This window comes from Solea solea, chromosome 1, assembly GCF_958295425.1.
Source record: "Solea solea chromosome 1, fSolSol10.1, whole genome shotgun sequence".
In the NCBI taxonomy this organism is placed as follows: Eukaryota; Metazoa; Chordata; class Actinopteri; order Pleuronectiformes; family Soleidae; genus Solea; species Solea solea.
This window is the reverse complement of record NC_081134.1, coordinates 10,256,841-10,282,924: the sequence shown is the minus strand read 5'-3', so window position 1 is coordinate 10,282,924 and position 26,084 is coordinate 10,256,841. Positions and strand designations below refer to the sequence as shown.

The 26,084-nt window shown below is 38.5% G+C and overlaps 1 protein-coding gene across 2 annotated transcripts; it reads left to right on the top strand.

Annotated features, from left to right (window-relative positions):
• The first annotated feature begins 474 nt into the window (after window positions 1-474).
• On the top strand, window positions 475-25,791 carry tcf3a (transcription factor 3a). 2 transcript variants are annotated; one of them, XM_058624602.1, is made up of 20 exons: window positions 475-1,022; window positions 5,529-5,625; window positions 5,963-6,035; window positions 11,327-11,400; window positions 12,053-12,128; window positions 12,769-12,809; window positions 12,965-13,082; window positions 13,377-13,426; window positions 14,658-14,751; window positions 15,500-15,636; window positions 16,121-16,271; window positions 16,390-16,448; window positions 16,598-16,676; window positions 17,756-17,829; window positions 17,955-18,128; window positions 18,295-18,406; window positions 18,524-18,653; window positions 22,285-22,526; window positions 22,933-23,079; window positions 23,207-25,791. In XM_058624602.1, the coding sequence occupies exons 2-19, from the start codon at window positions 5,572-5,574 to the stop codon at window positions 23,070-23,072; spliced, it is 1,878 nt and encodes a 625-aa protein (XP_058480585.1). In that variant the 5' UTR covers window positions 475-1,022; window positions 5,529-5,571; the 3' UTR covers window positions 23,073-23,079; window positions 23,207-25,791. The 2 variants fall into 2 exon arrangements, with proteins under 2 accessions (XP_058480585.1, XP_058480576.1); XM_058624593.1 differs by lacking the exon at window positions 22,285-22,526 and adding an exon at window positions 19,689-19,936 and having other exon boundaries at window positions 481-1,022.
• Window positions 25,792-26,084: the final 293 nt, after the last annotated feature.

Here is a 26,084-nt window from a genome sequence, read left to right as displayed (position 1 = left end):
TCCTCTTTATTACTTATCGTTTTATGTGGTTATTCATTTATATATTTAAGTCAGAACTGTTTGATGTTGTTCTGGTTTGTCACTCAGGGTCATGCCTTTTGATTTTTCTGCTTTCCTTACGGTTAAAAGTGCCACATATATACAACTATTATTATTATTATTGTTATTATTATCATTCCATGCATCCATACTAAGCAGTGTCCCCAATAGTCGGGTGTCATAGCCAAAAGTTCAAGCATTATCCGCCAAAACACACACATTACCGTTTATTTTTTCTACCTCGGAAACTGTTAACGAAGAAACTCAAAACCTAAGCAAGAGCACAAAGCTGAGACCGCCCTAAAGACGACGTTGCAACACGATTGGACGGCCCACCTGTCAATCAAATGTTCGTCGCCTCCTATTGGTCCTCCCTCCGATATTATCATTCCATCTTCTGGTGGTGTGGCCTGTCGGGCTTTCCGCTGTCGTCTTCCGCCGCTCGACATAGGTCCCCTTGAATAGCCGCTCCGATCATTTTGTGTTTCGTACGCAGATACGGAACAGTGACGTGCTGTAGTATTTAACATTATAATAGCGTCAAGCATAGGACTGTCGAACCCCGCGTCGTGTGGCGTCTTCAATTGAGCTGAAATTGGACACCGCCAATGTCTCAGAGTCCGTGTCCTCCTCCTCCAAAGCTGCGCCGCGGAGTGATATTTTTGTGGAACCGACAATGTGGAGGTTGTTAAAATGTCTACTTGGGAAATGAAAAGGTTACAGTTTCTATAACGCGGTAAGGAACCCGGGCGACTCGAGAGTTATGGTGCATGTCGGAGACGTGATTTTACTGTCGTGACCAAGACGAGAAGGAGCCGAGGCGGCGGAGGAGTGGGCTCATTGCGCCTTTCCACATCCACATCAAGCCCACAGTCCGGAGGACCACGGGGGGAAGAAGGATCCTTTCCCTAACTTTGTTTTTCCTCTCTCTCCACTACTGCTGTTGATTTTCTTCCCGTTGGATGCCACATTACTGAGTCCAGGTACATGTGTTGATAAATACGCACTCATAACAAACATGTGCACGACAAACACAAGTAATATGTCACGTTGTTAGCGGACTAATCAAGTTTGAGCTGCATCGTTGAAGTTGAGCCTTGAGTGTCTGAGCCGCCGGGAAAAGCGGGGTGTTCGACGTTCGTGCCCTCGGCCTCAAAGGGCTTTTGCTTCTGTTATTACTCAGTATCAGTAGCGTATTATGTGTGTTAGTATGTGTGCGTGCTGTGTAAAATACTCCGTTGTTCACTTTAATCGGCTTTAACGTTACGTTACCGTGTATTAGCATAGCACCAGACGGAGCTAGCTGCTCCGGGGTTAGCTACCTCTGAATGAAGCATCAGTAGCTCTTCGAGACATTCTCTTGACACGAAAACGCAGATCGACACTATTCATTTTCCCCCTTTGTAACACTAGTAGATGTAGCTTCAAGGGGCAACACTAACATATTTTTACAGGCTTTTAGTGATACACTAATGCACCCATTTTAAGGTAAAAGTCAAAAGCAAAAAGCTGAGCTTTATTTGCTGTGCTAGGGTTAGGGTTAAAGTAGAACTTTTACGGGTTTGTTTTTACCCTAAATCCACGAAAGCAACAAAAATGCAGCTGGAGCCTCATTTCCAGCCTGCATTGATTTATAATAACGTTTTGACTAAGTCTTTAAAGGAACATTGACAATGTCTTCTGATTTCTTCGGTGTTTTTTTCTTTTTTTTTCTACCACCTCTATGGTGGCTCGAGTCTTTGTGTTCATCACTGCCTTCGTTCTCCTGCCCTTCATTACAGCAGGCAACAGGTTTAAAAGAAATCGCGCAAAAAAATTCAACCAGCAAATGATGAGACATGCAAACACAGGATGTTTTTTTTTTTATCACATTGACTTTTATTATTAGACAAGGCTTTGGCTGTGTGGCTGTTTTATGCCGCTTTGAAACTTTTTCACTTGATGGGCAGGCCTGGGGTGGGGGTGCTCCAGACAAACTACTTCCATTGGTTAGGAGGGGCTTAACACTTCATCCCCCATTTTGACCAGAGATCATCACTGAGAGACAGAGTTGAGACTGCTAGATTGAGTTGTATTAAAATACGTGGTTGTTTTCAGATAAAAACACATTTCTAGTGAATAACATTGTATACTAGAGGAATGTTGACATATTTTCCACATTGTTTACTAATTGGCATGAGCAGATTATGTAATTAATTGTGTGCACTAACATTTGTTCATCCAAAAGATTAACACAGTTTAGTTTTTTGATTACCTGTATCATGCATTGAAATGGGAGTAATGGGTAATATTTCACCAGTTAAAAAAACAAAATTTAGTAGTGTTCACCCATTAGGCAAAATAATTACAATACTTTTTTTAAAATCCATTGAGATCTGTATTTCTGTTCAAGGTAACAGATTGTTTCATTTTGGTCGCCTTTTATTGATGTCATGCACTTGACAGTTGCAGCTGTAACTGAAGGGGCACATCCCCACAAAACATCAGAATGAGGAAGAAAATATTTCATTCTGCTAGCCAACCAGTGTGTCTTTTTTCCCCTTTCTTTCTTTTATTTATTTTATTGTGTGTATTTTTTTTTTACTAATGTATCATGACTATTCACTGTCAGCCTACTGCAATTTTCAAACCACACAATATTTTTTAAAACCAAAATGTGTGTCAAAACATCATTTTAGATTGATTATTGTCTTGATCTATCCACATCTTACATCTTTACAGACTGTAGAGAACATCTGCACAAATATCACACAGTACTAATTTTAAAAACTGTTATATTTTATCAGATGGAGAAAAACATATTGGCCAGAAAAAAAACGGCTTCATATATTGGCCATCTGCTGCCCGAATGTCTAAAAATTGGCATCAGCCAGTGGAAAACTGACATTGGTCAACTTCTACTGTGTACATTGCTTTACCAGTAGTTTTGAACTAGTGGCTGCTCCCTTAATCGTAATCAGACGCTAGTTTTTTCTGGTTTCTGACTTATCAGTCCAGTCATGGTTTTACTCAATTGTTAACAAGAGATATGGGGTTTCTCCCAACATTTCTAGCTATACCAGTGGTAAAGTGAACGTCGTGTAAGTGCAGTGCACTGCAAACCAAAAAATATTTAACAAGCTGAAATATCTGAAAGCTTGTTTTAACTATTGAAAAAACACTCAAACTGAGTAATGGATTACCAAAATAGTTAGCAATAGATCGTTGCAGCCCTAAAGTGCAGACAATATTGTTTAAAACAGTTGGCTACACTGAATTATCTGGGTGGAGCTTTAACAGTGAAAAGCTCAGACAACTAACAAAACAAAGACAAAATAAGAGAAATGTAACAAAATCCATCAGCTTTCATCCATCTGAGGTAGAGCATATTCAGTGTGTTTGATTTGTATGGTGATATTGCTGGTAACAAAAAGATCTGAAGACAATTTTTAGTTATGTGTCATTATTTAAAATGGCAAGTCTCCAAAATACATCCCTTATTCAAGAATACTACATTATTAAATTACATTAAACAATTTATTTGACCACTATGGGGTTGAGGGCTTGCAGCCGCCCAGCCCCATTGCCTCTGAAACTCTCCCACAAGACACCAGAAACTCGCATTCTCTCACCACCCTCACCTCTTTAGACGGCCGTATTCTCTCTAAAGTAGAGTAATACGGTTTGTTAGATGTTTCATTTTCCATTAGGTATAGCACCAAAATAACTATTCTATTTTTTCGGGATGGTCGGAGATTGATCGACTCCACCAATAACAGTCAGCTGATTGGGCAGACAGAAGAACGTAACTCGGTTGTGACCAGCTTCACCATTCCAAACCATATCGTACTGTACCAAACCAAACTGTACCGTACCCAGCCTAATAGATTTAGATTCCTATGTATTATTTTTGTATTTTATATTGTTATAATTTTATGCGTGTTGGAAGTCACCTATAAATAAAATGTATTATTTAACAAGCAGATTCAAAGAGCTGTCAGAGCAGGTTGGTTAATAAGGTAGAGGAAGCAAGCAGCCATAGCCCAGGGGCTAACTAACAACAAGCGCAGTGTGGTCTGTGGTTGAACCATGGTCACTCATGTTACATGTGGGCTACCAGAGAAACACTCATTAATTGGTCAATAATCTGATGGTTGTTCTTAAAAAGGATGCTAATTCTTAATGTTAATTCAGTTTTACTTGGTCTCTATTGGTTTATTTGTGTGTCACTTTGTTTTTAATTGAAAAGTGACCTGAGACTTCACAACCCTCCCTAAAAAGTGGACTATGGTGTGATTTAGGTTATGCTTGTATGTTGCTGTTTCTGATATATCTTTTTTTTCCAGGGATGTTGTTGAGCAATCTGTCATAATTTCTGATCATCTACTGGTAAAAGAAACTGAATTATAAATTAGATTAACATAAAAATTATTTACATTACACTGCCTGATGCTAATTTTAACGTTATGCTAATGCGACACTTACTCTTCCAGTGACTACAGCGCTTTCTTTAGCCAGTAGACTCCAGAGTTGAATGTTTGTCACAAAGACAGATTGCGTCCATTTGTTTCCCTCCAGGCTCTTGTAAACATTCAGTGACTCTCTGAAGTAAGATGAAGGGAAGTTAATCAGGAAGTTGAAGATGTCAGGAGTAATGTCTTCTCCAGCTGTTATTAAACTTGTACAAAGTATGCAGGGGCATTATAAGGATCAGATAAATTCAGTCTGTCAAGTTTTGCGATATATTCGTCAATATTCATGGATTTAAAGTGCGCCGTGAACTCTTAACAGGTTGGATCTAGCACTCCATTATAGAAAATAGTTGACGATGAATTTATATTATGTTATATCTTTCCAGGGTAAAAATAGGCTACAAATTCCCTAGGATATTGTTTGAAAAGTGAAGTGAAGTGAAGTGAAGTGATGTATACAGCCCAAGCACCACAAGAATTAGGCATTTTTCTCACTCCCAATGCCACCCAAATGGATGCATTCTTCAGCAGTCCATGCAGTGTCTATGTATATAGGTATATATTAGAGTCATAATTACATAATATTTTCTTTTTTATCTCTATTGTGGTTTAGATTACATATTAAACCAGACTTGTTTAACCAAAACTGAATGCTGATTGCCTGTGTGGTTACCATGTGTGGTTTTTATTGCAAAGCTATGTCTGACAGTGTCGTTATATCCATGTTTCTCAGCAGTTAAGCTTGTGAGTAAAATGTTGTAAGCTGTAGGAATGCTGAACAACATGATTAAAATAAGTCTATTAAAGAAAAGGACAGCTTTCCATTTTAAGGCTGTGTAACAGTGCAACAAAAAATAATTGTCTCAGTTGAGTGGAATCAGCAATAAATACATTTTTAGCTCTATGTGTTTGGTTGTTGGACTATGTTACCCTTTACATTTTATTAGATATCAGCCGCACCTACAGTCATACACATTATCTAAACGTCTTATAAATGGGAAAATACAGTATGTTCATATTCTCCTTACCTCTTTGTAGTCGCTTGCTGAGACTGAAAGGACCAAGTGAACAGCAGTAGAGAATGGCTGCAGTGGAAACAGACAAGGAGCTCAACGACTTGCTGGATTTTAGCGCGGTAAGATCTCTCCGAAAATGAATGTATGCATCTTGTAAAAGCTTCTGTGCTTCCAGAATGACAGTCAAAAATGTCCTAACACATCTTATGGTCAAGCAGGTTGAAATATGAATAAACCCTAAGGCATCCAAGAATGTGGGTCACTCAGTCACGGATTGATATATAGCACTTTTTAACAAGATTGTTGTTTCACTTTAACTGTCATAGATACAGGATAGTATACTGTGAAATACCACCTTGCAACCGTTGCAGAAATGAAGAGGATATAGCTAAGCAGACTCTTAATATGAACATGCACTGGTTTTGTTAACGGAAACCGTCATTTATCTCATTTCAGATGTTTGAACTTCCAGTTTCAAATGGCAAGAACCGGCCGACTACTCTTGCCAGCAGTCAGTTTGGAGGTTCAGGTAAGATCAAACATGTCCTTTAGTCTTTCTTGTCCCTGTGTCTCCAGACCAATCTTTCAATTATCAGTTTTCTGATTTTCTTTGTTTTTCTTAATTTTTCTAGTCTTTTTATTTAATTTTAACTAAACAAACACAACCATTAAAATTAAGATATATTTCTTCAGAATAAGATAATTTGAAAAAAAACATTGTCTTTTATTACTAAGAAAATAAACAGTAGTTGTCATTTTTGTTCTTTCTCACTTGAAGCCAGAGATGAGGGCATCCCAGTATTAGTACTGCAAATTGCTAGAGTGACTTACAATACAAAGTAAAAATAAATGTTCCTGATTGTTTCTCCTCAATTGTGTTTTCACATATTGTTGAAAAGAACCCCAGGAAAGACTGCCTGCTAATTTTATGCTATGTAGACCCAGCGTCATCTCCCCTTCACTTCCTCACCCTCGCACTGCAGGTGTCTCCCTCCTCACCTTCAGTTGTTGCCATTTAATCTCTGAAGGACAAAGGCAGAGGGGCGGGGGTTGATGGGAGCCAATCATTTAATCACTTCTCTGTGAAGAATTCCCTTGTCCCGTAATCTTGCACCCTACCTCTACTCTTCTTTTAACTAATATTGACCCCAGTATTTCTCCATCCTTATTAACAATTAAACTATCCTTTCCCCCTACAGTCACTTTAATTACACACACGTACAGTAAACAAACAGCCTCAGCAGTATTCAGATCAAACTTTTAACACTGTGGGTTTCATTTTGTGTTGTCTATAGGCCATCTGTGTCTTCTGTATTGCTGTCATATACAATATTTTAGTCCGATCTATATCAGATCTACTTGCGCTACACAAACATTTCTCTCTGGACCTATGAAAGTGGAGAAGCTCTTTTTAGCTGACAGTAGAATAGAAACTGGATATTGAAAGTAAATGTGGACACAGTAGGGAATAGTGGGCTTTATTTCTTCCTTTTCATTCAAGGGTCACTTAGAGTATCAAACGCCTACACTCTCAAAAATCTACAGTTGGCTCCTTTATGGACAACTGTTATTTAATCTGCCTACAAATATATATTTACAGAAGGGAATAATTTAATGTCTTTGGAAACATACACAGCAGTCCTGCATCATTTCTTAAAATATGCCAGAGTATTAATCCAATTTTGACAATGCACTGATGAAATACACAGAACTGTTAGCTGTAGAAAAGTAGATAATGACTGATAGGAAAAGTATGTTTACTGTCTTGTGAAAACCTGTGGCCATCTTAATTCATTGTCTCTCTCAGGTATTCCAATTCACTTGTTTTAACAGCCTCCTTACAGGAGGTAGGTGAGCAATACACTTAGAATCTAGGATGTACACTCGGAACCTACTAAAATGTAAAATTATCTTCATTTTCCAGTGAACAACAGGCAGTGACTTTCTCATCATAGATGCGGACATATCCGATACATTCAGCCCATGCTGTTGAAATTGTGCACTGAATTGCTGGTATGGTGATTAGTCAAGAAATAGCAATACCAAGAATGGAACGGTTGGGTGTGGTTGTTTTGGTACCATTCCTAATGGAAACACAAAAAAAATATGTACTGTACCAAACTGAACCGTTCCACTCGGTGGAAACGCGGCTATAGAGAAAAGTGAACAGGCTAGTAATGGACATGGTCATTTTGTTTGCACAACAAAACAAGGAGTGTCTAGTTTTGTCTCATGGACATAGTTTTGGTCCCCAAAAAATGATTCGAAACACCACTGCAAAAAAGAAAGATGGAAGGAGGTAATATACTGCAAAAACATCGCCCCAATTTACATTTACATGCGTTCAGGTTTCCTGTCCCTCTCAGAAAGAAAGTGTGTTTGATGAAATACCATCTAGCCCACATACTTTTTGCATATGACAATGGTAGAGGTCAGTGCAGCACTGCTGAATATTCAGGTAGCACTTTTGGCTAAAGCGGTCACTTCAGAGGAAAAAGTCACCGCAGTGTGCGACTCATGTCCATCTACCTTGTAAAGTTAATTATGTCATGGTACCTGTTTATCTTGTTACTTGATGTGATCAGTTTAACAGAATCTGAATTTAAGCGAGTGAACCCGCTTTTTGTGGAGCAGCTGTTGCATGTTTTCCTTGCACAGTCAGTGAAAGGCCTGTTTTCCTGAGTATGGTTAAGGCTTGGGTTAGGTGGAGGTTTAGCATGTGTAGCTGTGGGTCCCTCCCTGCCAGTACTTTCAGTGATGATAATATCTCTGTGCTGGTCTTATGTGCCTGTTCACTCCCATACACCAGTCAGTTAAGTACTTTGCAGTACACTTTCATTTTTTGGTCACTGGAAACCGAGAATCCTAAAATGTATTTTTAAACTTTGGTGAGGGTTCAAATTTAGAAGGGGAGAAGAATGAAATTTGCATGACTTTTTTCCATTTATCAAACCCAGAAGCTAAATGTTGTAGTAGATCATATATGGTAATTTCTTTAAAAATGTTTGTGTGTGTATATATATATATAATTTAACACACTCCGAACAAAGACATACAAGCTGTATTAGAGGGTTAGGGTACACTACTCTTTGAAAAGTCTCCAGTAACACTGATAAAAATCAGCAAGGTCTGTGTTATAGAACAGTATTTCCTTTACAGTGTTCACTCTCTTGAGATTTGTTCTGACATCATGCTTTGTGTCTGAGTGACTCACTTTGCCAAGGGAAGGAAGAAGGTGTGTAGACACAACGGTTCACTCAGTTATAGGTGCCTGGGGCAGTGTTCCTGTAAAACCAAGACATGTCTGCAAGTTTGGTCAATGTATGTGCCAGAGCTTTCCTCATGAAGAGAGTCTGACTCAGACCGGCTGTCTGTTTCCAGTATTTCTTCCTGTGTAATTATAGACCGTCCATGCTTAAAGGGGCGTTGCATGCTGGGAGGAGAAGTGCATTGGGGTTCACCAGAGAAGCGGTGTCTGATCTTACTCACCCGTTTTCTTTTTTCCGTCCTGTCTGAGTGCTGTGCTACTCATATTTTATTATGGTTTGAATGCTTATTTCAATTTTGCTTTTGTTCTCATAAGGTGACACAGAATGTGTCATTTCTTATTCAAAACATGATTTAATTTCATACCTCTGTACTCTCATGTCCTGATTTTACATGGTAATGTGGTCTGTTCTCACAAAGTAAGGACAATCTCCCAATTATGAACTTCTCATCGGACTGGAGACAGAAAGGTAATAAAGGTGTATATAAAACAAACAAAGGCACAATGTAGTGAAATAAATAGCAAAACAAAACATGTAAATTATGCCATGATTAGTCAGAATAAACAAAAAGTGATGAATCATCTATATCTGGTCCTCCCTCATGCCAGGCTTTTCTGGACAAGAAGAGATGAACTACATTGGTGTTACATGCATACCATAGACAGGATATACTTATACTAAAATTGGCTGTTTCATTTAAATTAATTCAGTAGATTAGTTCATTACTTTGTCATAGATGTTGTAGCACCATTAATACCTCCATACATCACTTTTTTCTTCAGATGCTTTGGCGTTGTGATTGTCTGCTTTGGAGCTCATAGCATCCTCTGCTTGTACTGTGTGGTCATATTAAATAAATAAATAAATAAATAGTGCATTCATCTCAATATACTTTGGAGTACATTTTTTAATGTAAACATTAATATTTTTAATGATCACCTGGTTAGAGATATCCAACTTTAATACAATTTGCAGCATTAGGTATGTGAAAATCTCTTTTATATCCAAGCAAAATTGATAAGGAAAATATAAAATATATCTAAATGAATCAATATGGAATTGAATCGATTCAGGACCTTGTATATTGAATTAAATCGATTCAAGGAATCTGCAGCAACACCCAGCCCAATTTGTATGAGGATGATGTGGAAGTAGACTGCCATAGATTTGAGTGTAGAGGAAACTGATTATCACCATTCACAAATAAATGTATACACTACATATTTCGAAAATGTTCACTCTACCATCCATATATCTTGAATATTTATTCCCCAATGTCCTTGTAAGTATGAATTTATACAAATTCTCTCCATGAAATTTGTTTTTTTTATTTCATACACTTGTTCACCAAACCTTGCCTGGCAAGGTTTTCTTATCCAAGAGGGTTGTGAAGCAACTGAGCGCTTCACACATTTTGCTTTTTGTTGAATGGTTGACAGTTTTAATTCCCTTACCAGCATCAGGACTCCAAAACAGGAGTGGAAATCTTGCTAAAGATTTGAACAGTTTTGATGGACAGTCAAATGTGGCCACTTTACTGTAGTGGCCACAATGTCAGTCATATCTGAAACTGTCACTGCAATTTAAAATTTAAATGCACAATGCAAAAAACAGGAACACTGGATCTGGGATACTGGGAATTTTGAGCAAAAACTAATAGTTTATACATTTTCTTATTGTTTTTGACTGACATGGAGAGTGACAGTCAGCCATAGAGAGAATATAAGACATGGTCTCCTTCATCTCGTATTCTGCTGGTGTTGTGTGTGTAGATCACAGTTGTCACGGCAATCCAGCAACTCTGTGTCGTGGACCCATCATTCTGTTCTACTGCTGATCCTGTCATGATTCTAGGCAGCCTCTACCCCCCTCCCCTCTTTGCTTTTTAATTAGACAACAAAACAAAAAATATGAATATTCATAGAGCTGAGCTTCATTAATATGCACAATTATGCAAATTGGTGCGCAATTAAGCTTCAGCTTTCCCCCAGAGATGCTGTGGAGCAGTATGAGTGGAGATTGTGAGAAAGGGTACGGACAGAAATTTCTGCTTCACCAGTCTTTAAAATCACTCTTCTAAAACACATTCATCTCTCTGAAAGCTGTAGCACACTGGCCAGGGAAATATGTCAGCCATGTAAGACTGAGATGTTTTTGCTTTGTGTTCAGGTGAAGGTATAGTCTAGTTTAAATGTGTGAGAATAGATGGGTGATGAGTGACTGTTGCCATGGAAAATGTGAAGGAGTAGAGTGGGAGAAGGAAGAATGTTAAGGATGATTCTGGGAGCTCCATACTGGGTGTTAATTATTCAAACTTCCTACAGCTCATATCCACAATATATGACGGCACTGTCATTGTGTCGTCTCTGTAGAAGCCGTGCACTGAAGCTCTTCAGTGTTCTGAGTGACCTGAAAAACCTGCATCAAAGCAGTTTGTTTATCTAGAGATTTTCTCTTGAGGCAAACTTAGCTTTTCTCAGCCATGGCTTGAACCACCTTGCAGAGTTTTTCTGTCTTTCAGTGGTTAATAACCTTAATCTTTGTCTTTCAGGTATAGACGAGAGGAGTGGGTCCAGTTCCTGGGGACCCGGAGAACAGAACGGTCCATCTTTCAACCAGGGAAGGGTAAGGTTTATCCTCGCATATATGAAGAAGTCACCTTATTGTGCTTGATTAAATAAATTCTATTCCATCTATACCCCTTTCACATATGAGCTCTTTGAACAACTATGCTCAAACTGTATTTGTCCACTGATACAGCATCAGTGTGGTCATGTAAATATCGTTTGACGAACTGCAGAGTCTTCTCATTGATCTTCACAGATGACTTGAGTGATCTTGAGGTCATATGCTTCATTTATGTCATTTATATGACAAATACATTTGTGTCCAGGACAATCGCATTTCCTGTTTTTGTGTTGCATAAAACTGTTTTTATCACAGGTTAAACTTAATTTGTGATATTTGACATCTCTACCTGGGTTATTTTATGTTTCGAGCCTGTTTACACTTGTTAATTAACTTCACATACAAAAATCTACTAAACCAAAATAGATATTGGTGTACTGTATGTGAGTTCTGGATGTCTGTGGTATTCAAGTGATGGTACAGTCGTCCTGTAGTCGCTTAAGAAACACATATTCACCCTTTCATGTCAAATCGGATAATAGGTAGGATCATCTTTACTGAGCTGTTCACATTAATACACAGTAGTTTGTTTTCTGACATTGGGTTGTTTAATTGTATTTATCTAAAGCCTCTGCTCTCTTTCCCTCAGGGTTATGGGGAAGAAGGCCTTTACAATGAACAAGAGAGTATGGCATCTGCCCCCATGTTTGGACCAGGGATTGTCGGTAAGAAGATTTAAATTCACCTCTTTTTTTCTTTTTTTTTTAAACCCTCAAAGAACCAAGGACGTAATGTTGGCAGAACAGATTGGATTGAAGGATTGAAACACAAATGTTTATTTAAATGGACTCTGTCGCTGAACTAAAACAATGAGATGTGTGTTTGAGACAGTAGCCTTTCACAGGTTAGACAGTAATGTATCACTTCAGGGCAAACCATTTTTATGGTTAGGTGGCAATGGAGAAAGGGAGCAGGGTAATCAGGGAGGATGTGGAGGAGGGGTTTGTTTGTGTGTTTCGGTTTGTGTGTTCAGTGTGGAAGGGGGCGGTGGGGTGTAAAGGGCACCCATGCACAAACAAGGCTCTCCCTTGAGACTATGGTGGCCTGTAGCTCTCCTCTGTTTAACTGTCAGGGGAGGGGACAGAGGTTGAGCACAATTGCCCTGAACCATTTATAATGGTCTAATTTGTTGTTGTTTTGCAGTCCACAGCCATAAATGCCACACAACATCATGTAGACTTGCATAGCAGATGGGAGGCACCAAAATTGAGAAAGGGGGAACTGCCAGATTGTGATTTAATATTGACATAAAAGCCTACTTAACTCACGTTCATGACCTGATATTTTATTCCTTTCTCCCAACAGGAAAGGCTGAGCGAGGACCATACTCGTCATTTCCAGCACAGGTAAATCAGTCAGAATAACCATTGCTATGCTAAAGCATCTCTGTTCATGTCTCCCAGAAAGGTTTTTTCTCCTCTTAATTTACTTCTGTAATTATTTGTTTTTACCTGTCCTGGTAAACTGCATCTGCTTGTGTTTTCTTTTCCACTGTTTTTAGCCTGGCTTTATGCCTAGTCCTGATCCCCTCTCCCCAGCTGGCCTGAAGTCTAACTCCCAGTTTTATTCCCCCTATGAGGCGACTAACACTCGCAGGAGACCCTCACAGGACCCCATTGGTAAGAAATGTCCAGGGTTGTTACAAATACATTGAACACGGTTATAAAACAATCATTTTTTGATTTGGCCATGTTCTATGTCAGAGAAGCAGAGAATTTTACACTGCAAAACAGACGTGTGCTTTCACCTGCAGTTTCAAATGAATACATAATTAGTTGCTTGAATCTCTTTTTCAGTAGGCCATCAGAAAGAAGGTTAATTAATACTTTAGTTGGTTTTTGTGTACTTTAGCAATAAGTACATATCTGAACACAATATGTTTTTGTGATTTGAATCTGTGTCCCTCCTTACAGAGTCACAGCCAAAAAAGATCAGGAAGGTGCCTCCTGGCCTGCCCTCCTCAGTGAGTACTAACATCCAGAAATGTTGAACTTCATTCCAGCTCTTGCATTCTGTCCATGCAAGCCCATGTTTTCATGTGTTATGTCCCTTTTCTCTTACCATTTGGCATCTTCGCGTTCTCCTCAGCTTACAGGGCAATGGAATAGTTACAATACAAGTTGTCCAGCTCTTACAGCTGTGTATCTGCACCACCAGTGTAGAGAAGAAAAAATGAGAAAACGGGTAGAAAGCCACTTGTTCACCCAGTCACTCATTTGCAGCATGTATTTATAGTGTGTTGTATTTGGAGGGCCTTTACTTTATGACCACATTTCCTCTGCTCAGCCAAGTATACTCGTTAGATCACTGGAGGGAATACATACTGGGGTTTGATGGTTCTTACTCCACCTCATTTTTTCCCTTCTCACTCTCGTTCTCTGGCCTCCCTATTTCCTCACAACCACCACCACGAACAACAGCCCTCCCCTTTCTCTGTCCCTCCCCATCCCTCTATCCCAGCTGCCAGTGGAGTTGGCTGCCGTCCAGGATTCGGCAGATGGTTCAGTAATTAGGAGTGCATCTCTCCATTCCCTCTTCTCCTCTCTCCTCGTTTTCCTCTCCTTTTCTCTCTGTTTAATCAAATTACAGAAGACAACTTGAGTCATTTTGGATTTAAGTTTGTCAGACACAGTTTGACACCTTTATGCTCATAACATTCACCAACTCTAACTGCAGCTCCCATTATGTGGTCACACTTCTCATTGTGATACAAAGATTGAATTATGTAACTAAAAACCGTTCTCAGCGTGTTTTCATTTAACAGGTTAGTACATAAAAGTCTCACTGAAATGATAGACAGGACCCAATAAAATTACTGACACTGCACTTTGAGTGCTTAATGCTCAGTTCTGCAGTCTGCAGAAATGCTGGTGCTGTCTGTTTATCGAATTAAGTAGTTAAACCTGATCGTAAAAATTGTTTAAAAAAGTACTAAGAAAGAAGACATAATTTTAAGAGCTTCAATCCCATATTTAATTCAATGGGGTATCTAATGCATATACCTTATTTTTATTTGCTAAGGATAATTGATTTGTATTCTCTTACCCAGGTAAGCATATGGCAATTTCCCATGTGTACCTCTGTAGAAAAACACCACGTACAGTGTGCTAATTTGGTGTTACAGATAGATATACTCTTGATCGTTAATAGTAATGTATCATATTTGATGGGGCTGAAAAATGTGTTTTCTCCAGGTTTATCCACCAGCAGAGGATTTTAACAGGGACAATGCAGGCTACCCAGCCTCCAAGTCAGGAAACCTCTACCCAACATCTTTCTACATGCAAGGTCAGTAGAAACAAGGTTTGCGTTAGAAACTCTTCTTTAGATTGAGAGACAGTTAAAGTGGATGTAGCACAAATTATTCAAACTTGTCTTGTTTTTCTTTGTGGTAACACAAGAGCCTGTGACTCTTCACAGACCCCTTTTGTCATCAAATACTCAATTTTCTCTGGTAAAAAAAAAAAAACTAACCCAGGTTTAAAAAGGGTTTTGACTAGTGAGAATGTGCTAAATCGGCATTTGCTCAGGTGTCAAGTGACTCTGCTGTGGGTTTTTATCGGCTTCGATTGGCATTAGTGGCAACACAAGACCATGGAAAACACGTCAATTGCTTCTTCATCTGCTTATTTTCATTTGGTGTATTTTTCTTCCTGCAGTTAGCATTGCTGTTAGTCATGAATGCTTATAGTGACCCTTACTTTTAGCAACAGGACAGCGCTCAGTATTTATTATTTCATCTTACCTCAATTTATTTGCACTTTGAAACATTCACTTGCCATTAAGTTTGAATGAGGGGCCATGTTCTTGTTGTTGTTATTGTTATCACATTTCATGAGCGAGTAACATGGGGATGAAGAAGAACACTACAGGGCAGACTTTTTAGCAGGTTCACCCAGGATCCAAAGTCCAATTTTAGTATGCAAGAGGCTACTGTTAAATGAAGTTACTACAGTAATGTGACATGTCTTATATGTGGCATTTATTGTCTTTTAATCTGGTTTCTTTGCCCCATGTTCCTTACACCTCCTGACAGAAGGCCTCCACCCACCCTCCGATCCATGGAGCTCTGCCGGGCCAATGGTTCAGCCTGGTTTTTCTGCCATGCTTGGTAACCCCCCCCATCTGAGCCAACATGGTCCCTTCACTGCCATTAACCCTCAAGACAGACTGGTGAGTTTTTCTATAAAGACAATGGGTACATTTTCATGCACTATTAAGTTGAGGTATTTAATTGGACTAATATGACCCCTTTTTAACTTGTTAATATTTAGTGGTTTTGGTTTAGTGGTGGAGTCTTTGTCTCAACACTTTCTTGAGTGCCATCCCAAGACTTCCTACCATCTATGAACTTTAAAATATTAAATTCTTTTAGCTGACAGATCATAAATTGGTCTCCTTGTCAGTCTTCTTTTCTTTTGTGTACCAGACACCATCTTTTGTGTTTCCTCTACTATTTTTAGAGTCAAAACACTGAGCACCTAGGCCTGTTTTAGTCCAACTGAACATATACATGCAGTAGTGATTTGACTCCCAATCGCATTATCTAGGTGCAATTATCTAAATTTGAGAAAATTGGGTTATCAATACCATGATCCCATTTTGTCTAACGTCATGTAAATGTACTGACACTTCACTGGGTGTCTTTGCTTTCAAGAAACGGCACCCACTGCCTCTGTCTCCACAAAACTACCCTCTGCATGGCAGTGAGGTAAATGGAGCTCATCCCGCTGGCTTCCACTCTGGCTCCAGCAGCTTCGGTGTTTCCAGCCATACACCACCTATCGCTGGAACTGACACCACTATGGGTAAACATTTTAATGAGTGCATGTTTTCTTTTGTAAAAATTTGCTCTTTAAGTTTTCATTTTAAATGGTACTGTCAAATAATTTAGTTCTGATGATTTTTTTCTGTGCTCCAATTAAGGCAATCGTGGATCAGCTCCTGGGAGTTCAGGTGATGAGATTGGAAAGGCCCTGGCATCTGTAAGTAGCAACTCAACGTTGTATTAGCATACCTTCTCGCACCCGTTTCACATAAAACTTTCAATTTTATATTCAATTTTATAACCTAGAGATTTTAAATTGGTGCATTGTGTGAATTGGATTAATAACAAAAAAACATCTGTGTTCAGATCTATCCGTCAGACTTGAGCAGTAACAACTTCCCGCCATCCCCAGCATCTCCCTCTGGTTCACCTCAGGCTGTATCAGGTGAGTGAGAAGCTGCTGTCATTTTGTTGCTAACGCTTCAAGTTCAGCTGGCTCTTTTTAAATGTTTTTTTTCAAATGCATCGGTTCCTTTTTTTTTGAAGGGCGTAATAAATTATTTAAGGAATGCATTGTTGTACATTAATTCTGAAAATACATAGTTCATAATAACAATGTCGCTCCATTTGTATGGGTCAAAGCGGAAGTAAAACATGTTAAAATTCCTTATTTTGTCATCATTGTTCTCTTGTTGAAATTGCATCATGCTGAGTATCAGTGTTGGCAGTGAAGCAGTTAAAATATATAACATAATTTATTAGTACATGCTTATTAAACAATCTTAAAATATAATCTTATTAGCATGATTCTTAGCTTTGATTTATTTGATTTGATTTGCCGGCACTAAACAAATACAGAGCTGAGATAAGTATATAAATATTTTGGTGGTGACTGATCTGATTAAGTAAGAAATGTCTCATTGAGATTCTATAAATATTTGTGTTGGTATTTTGTATTTTAATATTTTGATTATGATCAAAATAAAACACAATTGTTTATTTTTTTGATCTTTCAAACACACTCGCATTCACACACACCAGCCAAATATAACTTATGAGAGGGGAAGGGAAAATAAAGAGGTGGGGTCACTTCTCTATTTGTCACTGCATTGGATCATTGAGATGGTTCATGCCACACCTCATACATTAAATAGTTCTACTGACACAAGAGCAGGAAAATGATGATAGTGAAGACCTAATAACCTTATTAATATAAAAAATGAAAATAAATCAGCTCATATGCTAATTATCTCCTGTATCTCCATCTTTTCATGTTTGTTTCATATTCATCAGAGCATTTATTCTACATGTCACAGATTTGCAATTAGCTCATCAAATATTTTCTTGTTTATTATTTAATCACATAGAACTATGTTGCGAAACAGTGGCTTACATTGACAACATGCAATGTGAAGAGACTGGAGTTTTAATAAGTTTAACATAAAAACCTACCCATATGAATAAGTGATCAACAATTCACTAATGTCTGAATAAACTCTCTAATCCTTTTTTTTCCCCCTCCAGGCTCAGCATTGCACTGGGCTCGATCCTCTGGCCAGGCCACACCTTCCCCTAACTTTGATGGAATTCAGTCCATGGTGAGTCAACATGCCTCTATTTTCTTTTTTTATCGTACAACTGTGTTACAGAGAATAATTAGCAGTGCTAGAGTTGTGCGTCACCTTTTGTTTTCTCATTGTGCCTTGTTTTTCATTCCCTGCAGGCGAATAAATTAGAGGACCGTCTGGATGAAGCCATCAATGTTCTTCAGCGTCATGCCAGTGGGCAAGGCGGTTCAGGTTTGGCTGAAATGCACAGTCGACTTGTGTCTGGTTTGGGACTGCCTCCAGGTTTCGCCAGTGCCTCACTTGGACTCGCTAGTCACCTTACTAGTCTGGTAAGATAAATAAATAGTACCATAAGACGTTTAACCACAAATACCTAAATTAAGAAAGATAGTGAAAATGGAATATATAACTCAACGGAACTGTTTTTGTTCTTTTGGAAATTTGACAATTTTTTTTATATGATTATTAAGATGCTGTTTCATTGTTTTCTTAAAGGTCTCAAGTCACCATGAGGACTCTGTTGGTCTGCCCTCTAGTGGAGGACTTTTGCATAGTCACCACAGCCCCACAACTGTCAAGCAAGGCTCACAGCCTGAAGGCTTTACTGGTGAGAGCTTTTGTTGCACTGACTATTTAATAATGTTAAACTTTGGGGAAATAACCTCGTTCTTACTGTTAAATACTTCACATTTTTTTTCTATTAATGTGTGATCTTTGTGTGCAGGCCTGTCCGGCAGTCTGAGTCGTTCCTCTAGTACAGACGTCAAACAAGAGAAAGAGGAGGATGAGAACTGCTCTGTCGGTGACAAGTCGGAGGATGAGAAAAAAGAATCGAAGACCCATCTTAAAACAAGGTGTCTAAAATCTATCCATTTATTTTAAAAAAAAATTCTACATACATTTATACTTTATCAAAGCAAGAAGTAAAATTGTTTATTATCCTGCAGTAGTGAAGTGCTTCATATTTTAGGATACAGTCTTTAAGCCTTTCTGGATATAAGGCTTTATTTCAAACATAATACTTGTATAATTCAACCCTAGATTTTAAAACACAGGTTTAGTGGGACATTCATTCTGCAAGGGCTTAGGTTGTGCCCTCGTTTTTCTTGCATGCGTGTGAAAGTACATGTTTTGTATGGGTGTGTATATTTCACAACATTAAGTAAAACAAGACTTAAAATAGTTGTTTAAGTTACACAAACACGATTGTCTTTGTTGAAGACCACACAAACTTTGCATTGGCCTGTTACTGTGGGTCACAGACACTATTTCGACAACAGTAACACAGTTGTTTAATTTATCAATTTAAAAATGTGACTTGAGATGCAGACATCCTCCTTTACAGATTAAAACAGAGTTAATAATAGGTAACTTGCCTAATTAGTTGTTTTTTTAAGCTAGAAAGCTAGTTAGCTTCTCCTTCATTTTCTATCCAAAGTAAATTACGTCCTTGTACGTATTACTTACCAAATGAAATATATAGTCTTATCTTAACTATTCCCACATTAACTGTAACTTAAAAGCCCTTGTAAAATAAACAGCTTTAATAAAATAAATTCACAACACATGTTTCATTAGATATGTCCAGAGTACCTTATTTATAATAAGACTGATGATTGTGCTATAGGAGTTAAACATTTATACTCAACCAGTCAATTTCCTACCGTTACTCAGTCATATTCATAGTTAGTGTCTATTGTTACTGTGTCATGTGTTTTACTTTACTTTCTATAATTGAAATTAAAAGTTATACTGTGTTTTAGAGCTTTTGATGAGGTGTTAACATTATTAGCAAAAGTTATGGCTCAACAAAGTTGGGTAATTGTCAGTCAGCTGTACCAAAACTGTTGCTTCCTTTTCCCTCTCATCTGTCATTGGTTCTTCATTAGACTGGATGATGATGAGGATGATGAGGATGATGAAGATCTGCCAGTGGAGATTAAGGTTGAGCGGGAGAAAGTGCGGAGGTTGACAAACAATGCCCGCGAACGTCTACGTGTGCGGGACATCAACGAGGCGTTTAAGGAGCTGGGCCGCATGTGTCAGGTCCATCTGAGCTATGAGAAACCGCAGACCAAACTGACCGTACTGCATCAGGCTGTTAGCATTATACTCAACTTGGAGCAGCAAGTTCGAGGTCAGTGGGTGTCCAGAGAGGAAGGAAGAGGAGGGGAAGCATCTCTTGACAAAATTAAACGTCCACACAGCTTCACTTCTTAGCACATGACATGTTTTGTTTGTTATTTAAAATTTGAACTTGGTGGAAGATGATTTTTTTCCTTCTCACAGAAGAAAGTTTTAAAATAATTAAAACTTTAGCATAGTGTGTTTTACATTTCACGAGATAAAGAAATGAAGCTGTGTGACTGTTTTGAAGACATGCCCATTCTCCAGCTCATCTTCTAAGGTTTTCATCCCCATGTAACACATGTAGGACTGCTGATGCTCTGATTCACTGTCGCCCTGTCTTACTCTTGCCTCTGTTTCCATTCTGAAAAGTATACATGTCTGTCTCAGTGGCGTTTGCTGGTCTTTGAAACAGAGGAAGCTCATTTCAAGTTATTTATACATAAGTAACTACCCCTCAACCAAACACCCGTTGATAAAAATGAATGAACAACTGGAACAAGGAAATGCTTTAATCGTGTTTTGTTTACCGCAGACATGTCCAAAGTGCGCCCATGGGCTAATCAGGGCTTTTGGTGAGATTTTGTATGGTATCTGCAGTATATATATCTGTTATTTGGCTCCAGATGTTAAAGAAAGATACAAATTTTTCTCTTCCACTGCTCAGATTTGGTTGCATTGTCATTTAAAAATGATAATGGTGAAATGAAATTTTAGTTATTATAAAACGATGCATTTTCATGTAACTTTTACTGTTACCTTCTGTAACTGTAATATGTCCCTTGTTAAAAAAAAAAAAAAAAAAAAGTTTGGACAGCCCTGGTTTTCAGTGTGTAATATGTACTAACACAAATGTTTTATCTTGCCAAGCAAGTAACACACAATGGGTTGCTATTTGTTTCTAGACTTTACTTGCGAAATCCACATGGGACTGAGACAGAAACTCCAGTATCCTGTATGTTTCTGCAGTGCTGTCAATCAGAAAGTGGTTCCGCCTAGTTCCTAGTTCCTCCAATCATCATGCATCAGCCCAGTGTCCGCTCAATTCTCCATTGACTCCCAGAGAAGTTGACCTTCCCGGGAAGTGACGATTTTGCCGCAATTGTCCAATCACTGTCTAGCTCCCCACAGTGGGGGAAAAAAAGCTACTTTGTGCTGTCCCATAGAGATCAATTGAAGATGAGCTTCCACTGTTTTAATGCGCCGTGCTGCTTTTAGTATTGAAATGTAAATAAAACACCATTTATTTTATGACATTTTAGAGGAAGCAGGACTTCTCTTGCTGTCATAGAGCAATCACCTCTGTTCTGTCTGCCACAAGCTTTTTGACTGGATTAATATCTGCATTACGTGGATAAACTGCTGCCTTATTATCATTTTAAGTCATTTATAATTTCAAATATTTATTTCAGCATTATGTCATTTTTCTGACCATTAACCCATAGTAATAATGGTAATGTTTTTGCATGAAAGCAGCGCTGTCTGTTTGTCATGTGCATTAACACATCCCTAGCTTTGTTACAGTGTCTCTGTGATGCATGTCCCAGTCTTTCAAGTGTCAACCCTTCAACTTTTAAAAAAGACCTTTACATTTATCCACCCACTCCCTTTTCCCTGACATTTTCCTTTCACAGATGGCAACAGCGATGCACTTCTCCTCACATTCAGATAAATACATCTACTTCCTCTGATGTATTTAACATGATGTCCTGAGTTTGTCCCTTTGGCTTTATCTCTGAGACTCTGTCTTTTTACTGTACTTGGCAGAGGGTGCTGCTTCCTTTCACTCCCTTTCTCTCCTTCCTCATAAATTCTCTCATTCTTCTGGAAAGTCACCATATCCCCCCAACTTCCATCCTGGACCTCCAAGACCAAACAGAAAAAGTTTGTGTTTGTTGGTTAGACCTGAAGAAAGATTTATTAGACCTTGTCAGCTGCTCTATCTTAACAACGCATCTGTTCTTGGCGAAAACATTATTTAGTACCAAGCTCGCTCAAACGACACATAAAATTTGACTGATGGAGAATATCTCCGTTAATATTTTAGGACTTGATCATTATAGAATATATAATATATATATTTATGTATTAGATTTTAACTTATCTTTTGCATTATAGCCACACTCCGCTGGGATCTTCAGCAATCTCACTGGTCTCATCTCAGGCAAAGTGCTTGAAGGTAACATAATGTAGTAGATAAATTATTTCCAAATAAAAGAGGAATTCTGAGGAGGAAAAAACACTTAAGCACAGTATAATTTATACTTGTGTAATGTTTAACCTAGGTTCAGCAAAAGGTTGTGACTTGGGTTTGTTAACCAGCCCCTCCAACCTCCTCCTCCTCCCTTCTCCTCCCAGCTGCAGCATTGTCTCTGTGACTGATGAAAACCTGACTGCTGAGGAGAAGGAGCAGAGGGAGCGTGAGCGCCGCCTAGCTAACAACGCTAGGGAGAGGGTGCGTGTTCGCGACATTAATGAAGCCTTCAGAGAGCTGGGCAGGATGTGTCAGGTCCATCTACAGAGCGACAAGGCCCAGACAAAGCTTGTTATCCTGCAACAGGCTGTTCAGGTCATCCTGGGCCTGGAGAAGCAGGTGCGAGGTAGGTCAGCCAAAAACGGGAAGGTCTGGTCCACCTACAACCAACCATCTGTCATCACAGCTGGATTAAAGATGCCAAACATTCACTTTCAGAACAATAATCTCAATTTTATTTCTCACTTACTGAGTAACATCTTTTTTTAGTTTGTCTTTGCTCTTTGGTGCTAATCACTTTTAAGAAATCAGAAGAGACAAGGGAGCAAGGAAGTAAATCCCTGCTATTCTGCCAAAATCTTGCATTTTCCATCCTACTAATCATTTAACTGTCTCACTTTGTTCCATTTTCTCTTGCCTTCCATCTATGTTTACCCTCTCTATGATGAAGTGCTTCTTAACAAACTAAAGGGATCAATGCTACTTTTCCCTTACCAGTGCTTTAATTGCATCTTTCTTTGTTTTTTTCTAAGAGCGTAACTTGAATCCAAAGGCTGCCTGCCTTAAAAGGAGAGAAGAGGAGAAAGTTTCGAGTGTGGAGTCCCAAATGCAGCTTGGTGGGGGTCATCCTGGTTTAGGAGGAGATGGACACAACCCTGTTAACCATATGTAATTCTCAGGTCAGTCTTCAGAATATACTACAGTGTAATTTGTCATGTCTTCAGAGAAATTGTGAATTTTCATTGCTTATTTTAAATGTATTTGAAGGAAATACATCTTCATTTCATTTTCTTTTTTGTCTTCCAGTTCCTGTTGATTGTACAGCCCCTTGAACACGTGGCCTTAATCTATCATCATGCATCTCAGTGTGTGTTAATCAGCTTTTGGAAAGATAGACACACAAACACTCATGATTACTGACAAAGCAGGTGGCCACATTCCTGACGAAGAAGCACACTCTCACAGAAAGAGAAAAACATTTATTACTCTTTATGCGACTTAACTTTCAACCAAGGACACTGGATTGGAGACAGTGAAAATTTGACATAGACATTTTTGTCATGGTGTTTTTTTGTAAGACATTTTCAAAATAAGAATGCTTAACATATTGGGAGCAAAAATAGTTTGGATCAAATAAAATGTCTGGATCAATTGCTCATGTGAGCAAGAGTCAGGATTTGTATGTTTGGATAATCATTGGCATTCCCATCTGAAAAGAAGGTCTTACATTCTACAGATGCAAAGATGGACACTCGAGTTTGTTACGCCTGAACAAATACCTGATTGATGCACAGTGTTTGGTTAAAAAATAGTCATCATTGCTATCTCCAATGTGATGACTGAATTACAAAGGTAGGTCTGTAAACAGAGACAGGATCAAGCCACTGACTGGGCAAAGTGAGAGGTGACTCCTCTCTTTTATATGCTGGTAATTCTGGCTGTATTTTTATTTTATTTTGTATTTCTTGTTTTAGCTGAAAAGGCGCCTCAGTCACTCACATATGTTGGGAAATTTGCTTTTGTTTCTTTTTAACTGTGGATCCCTGGTCCTTATCTCTTTACACCCTGTACATGTGTTATCGTCACTACCGTGCAAGTGGAATGGAAAGACTGCGGGAAGAGGCCCACCACTGACACAAACGCAAGCACAGACTTTTCAGAAAAAGGATCCCTGGTGATGGTGAAGTATATGTGCACATGGACACACCACCCTTCCCTCTGTGAGGCTGCTGTTGGACCTGAGCGTCCAAGTGTCAGCCTCACATCTTTAATCACCATCAAGTCAGTCGCTCTGCCCAAGTGTCAGCCCTGTGAACCTGTCCACGTCCAGTCAAATACAAAGACACTGTTGCTGCATGGTGAACTTACTCCAACTATGTCTCAGAGCAATTTCTCTTGTGGTAAAGAAAGAAAAAAAAAACATTTTGCTAGAAAACAGAAATAACTGAGCAGTGAAGAGGTCATGAGTGTTACTGCTACCTTTGCCATTGACTGACTTCTGGTTGTTGCTCCTTGTTGAGCCTTTAAGATTTATTTTTTTCCCCTTTTGAACAATTGCAAACCCTGATGTAAGGATCTTCCTTTTGTAGAACTGATTTAAAGTTTCTGTTTGTTTGTTTTTTTTATTTGTAAGATAGATGTTAGTTTTTGTTTTTAACTTTTGGAATGCTATTTCTTTTTTGTTTACATTGATTAAAAATGTAAGAGAAATCTCAGTTTAGATTCCAGGAACAAAGTTGGGCGTTTTCTTTTGTGCCAGGCACTTAGAAATGTTAGAAATGACAAAATGGCTGTAACATCACACGTTGTGATAATGCTTTTTTATTATTTTTTTCGTGTGTGAACACAAACCTGTCAGGACAGTTGTGATTGAATTGCTCTGGCGTTTTGCGGCAGTTTTTCTTTAAATGAAACACAACAATTTTCTCTTCAGCACCCCCCCCCCAACCCCTGTTTCCTCTGTGGTGTTTGCTCTGTGTTGAGCTTGTTGATTTGTATGAAGAGGGGGCAGAAGGGGTGGTCTGTACAATCTGCAACATGATTCACTGTTCTCATTGTGATATGACGCATGAAAAAAAAGGGTCATTTTCCTGACTGTGGGAGCTTTGATAATGGTTACTCACCAGTGCCTGAATTATTCTCTGCTACATGGTGGATGATGTTGCAATTATGGACTTATAAGTTGTACTTTTTTTATAATACAGCATTATATAAAAGCATATATACTTCAGTAACATATGACAGTGTCTCTCAGAACGTCTAACTGAAGAATTGCACTGGCGCTCAACGCTTCAGTGTCTGTGTGTCATCAGACGTTAGTTGACTAACAGCCTGTTCAACTTTTTGACACTGAAAACTGTACTTAAAATTCTTCATCTTTTATGTACTGATTTTGTTGAATATATTTTTGTCCTTGAGTGGCATGTGCATTGATATGTATGTACAGCTGTATGATGTTTCCCCATTAGCTTAACCATTGTAAGCTGATACTGATTTGTGACAGTATTTGTCTGTTATTTCCTCACAAATCTTGCCCCATGGACTAGCCCCAAACTTTGTTTTCCTTTGTCAGATAGCCTTTCTTCGGTAAAATGTGATGTTGGTGTGATTTGGAAAATCAGTACTGGAGACCTGTACATTTATATCTTACCATGATAGATGTGTATGTCTACAGTATCAAAAGATGCACCTGACATTTTTTTCTGTTAAAATACCTTTTTTTGTTCTCCACAACAGATGACCTGCAACATATCTGTCTTCACTCATGTTTGGGGACAACATGTCCTCAAAGTGCCTCCAGTTTCCTATTTTTTTATATATAAAGTAGATACTGAGGACTGTTGTGTCTATAACAGTAATGTAGCAATAAATGTGCCATTTTTAACAACAAAGATTGTCTTTTTTGTGTCTTCTTCCAGAAATCAAAAAGTCTGAGTGCATGTTTCTTTCTGCAGTGCAAGTGAAGTTGCCGAGAATCTAGTTGTTAAACAGCAAGTCAAGAATGGATTTTGACAACACATTCTGAGAATGTAGGTTGTGGAGCAAAGAATAAATCATTAGATTTTGTTAGTGTTCCAGATGCACAACTTTTTTTTAAAAAAGAAAACAATTGTCAACCTTTCATGATAATAAAAAAGAAAATTATTAGATTAATATTACGTAAAAATACAAAGGTATACACACC

Coding starts and splice junctions, on each gene's coding strand:
- tcf3a (XM_058624593.1), top strand. CDS start 5,572: ATGGCTGCAGTGGAAACAGACAAGGAGCTCAACGACTTGCTGGATTTT. Junction 14,752..15,499: donor AACATCTTTCTACATGCAAG/GTCAGTAGAAAC, acceptor ACCTCCTGACAG/AAGGCCTCCACCCACCCTCC. Junction 16,677..17,755: donor TTCACCTCAGGCTGTATCAG/GTGAGTGAGAAG, acceptor TTCCCCCTCCAG/GCTCAGCATTGCACTGGGCT.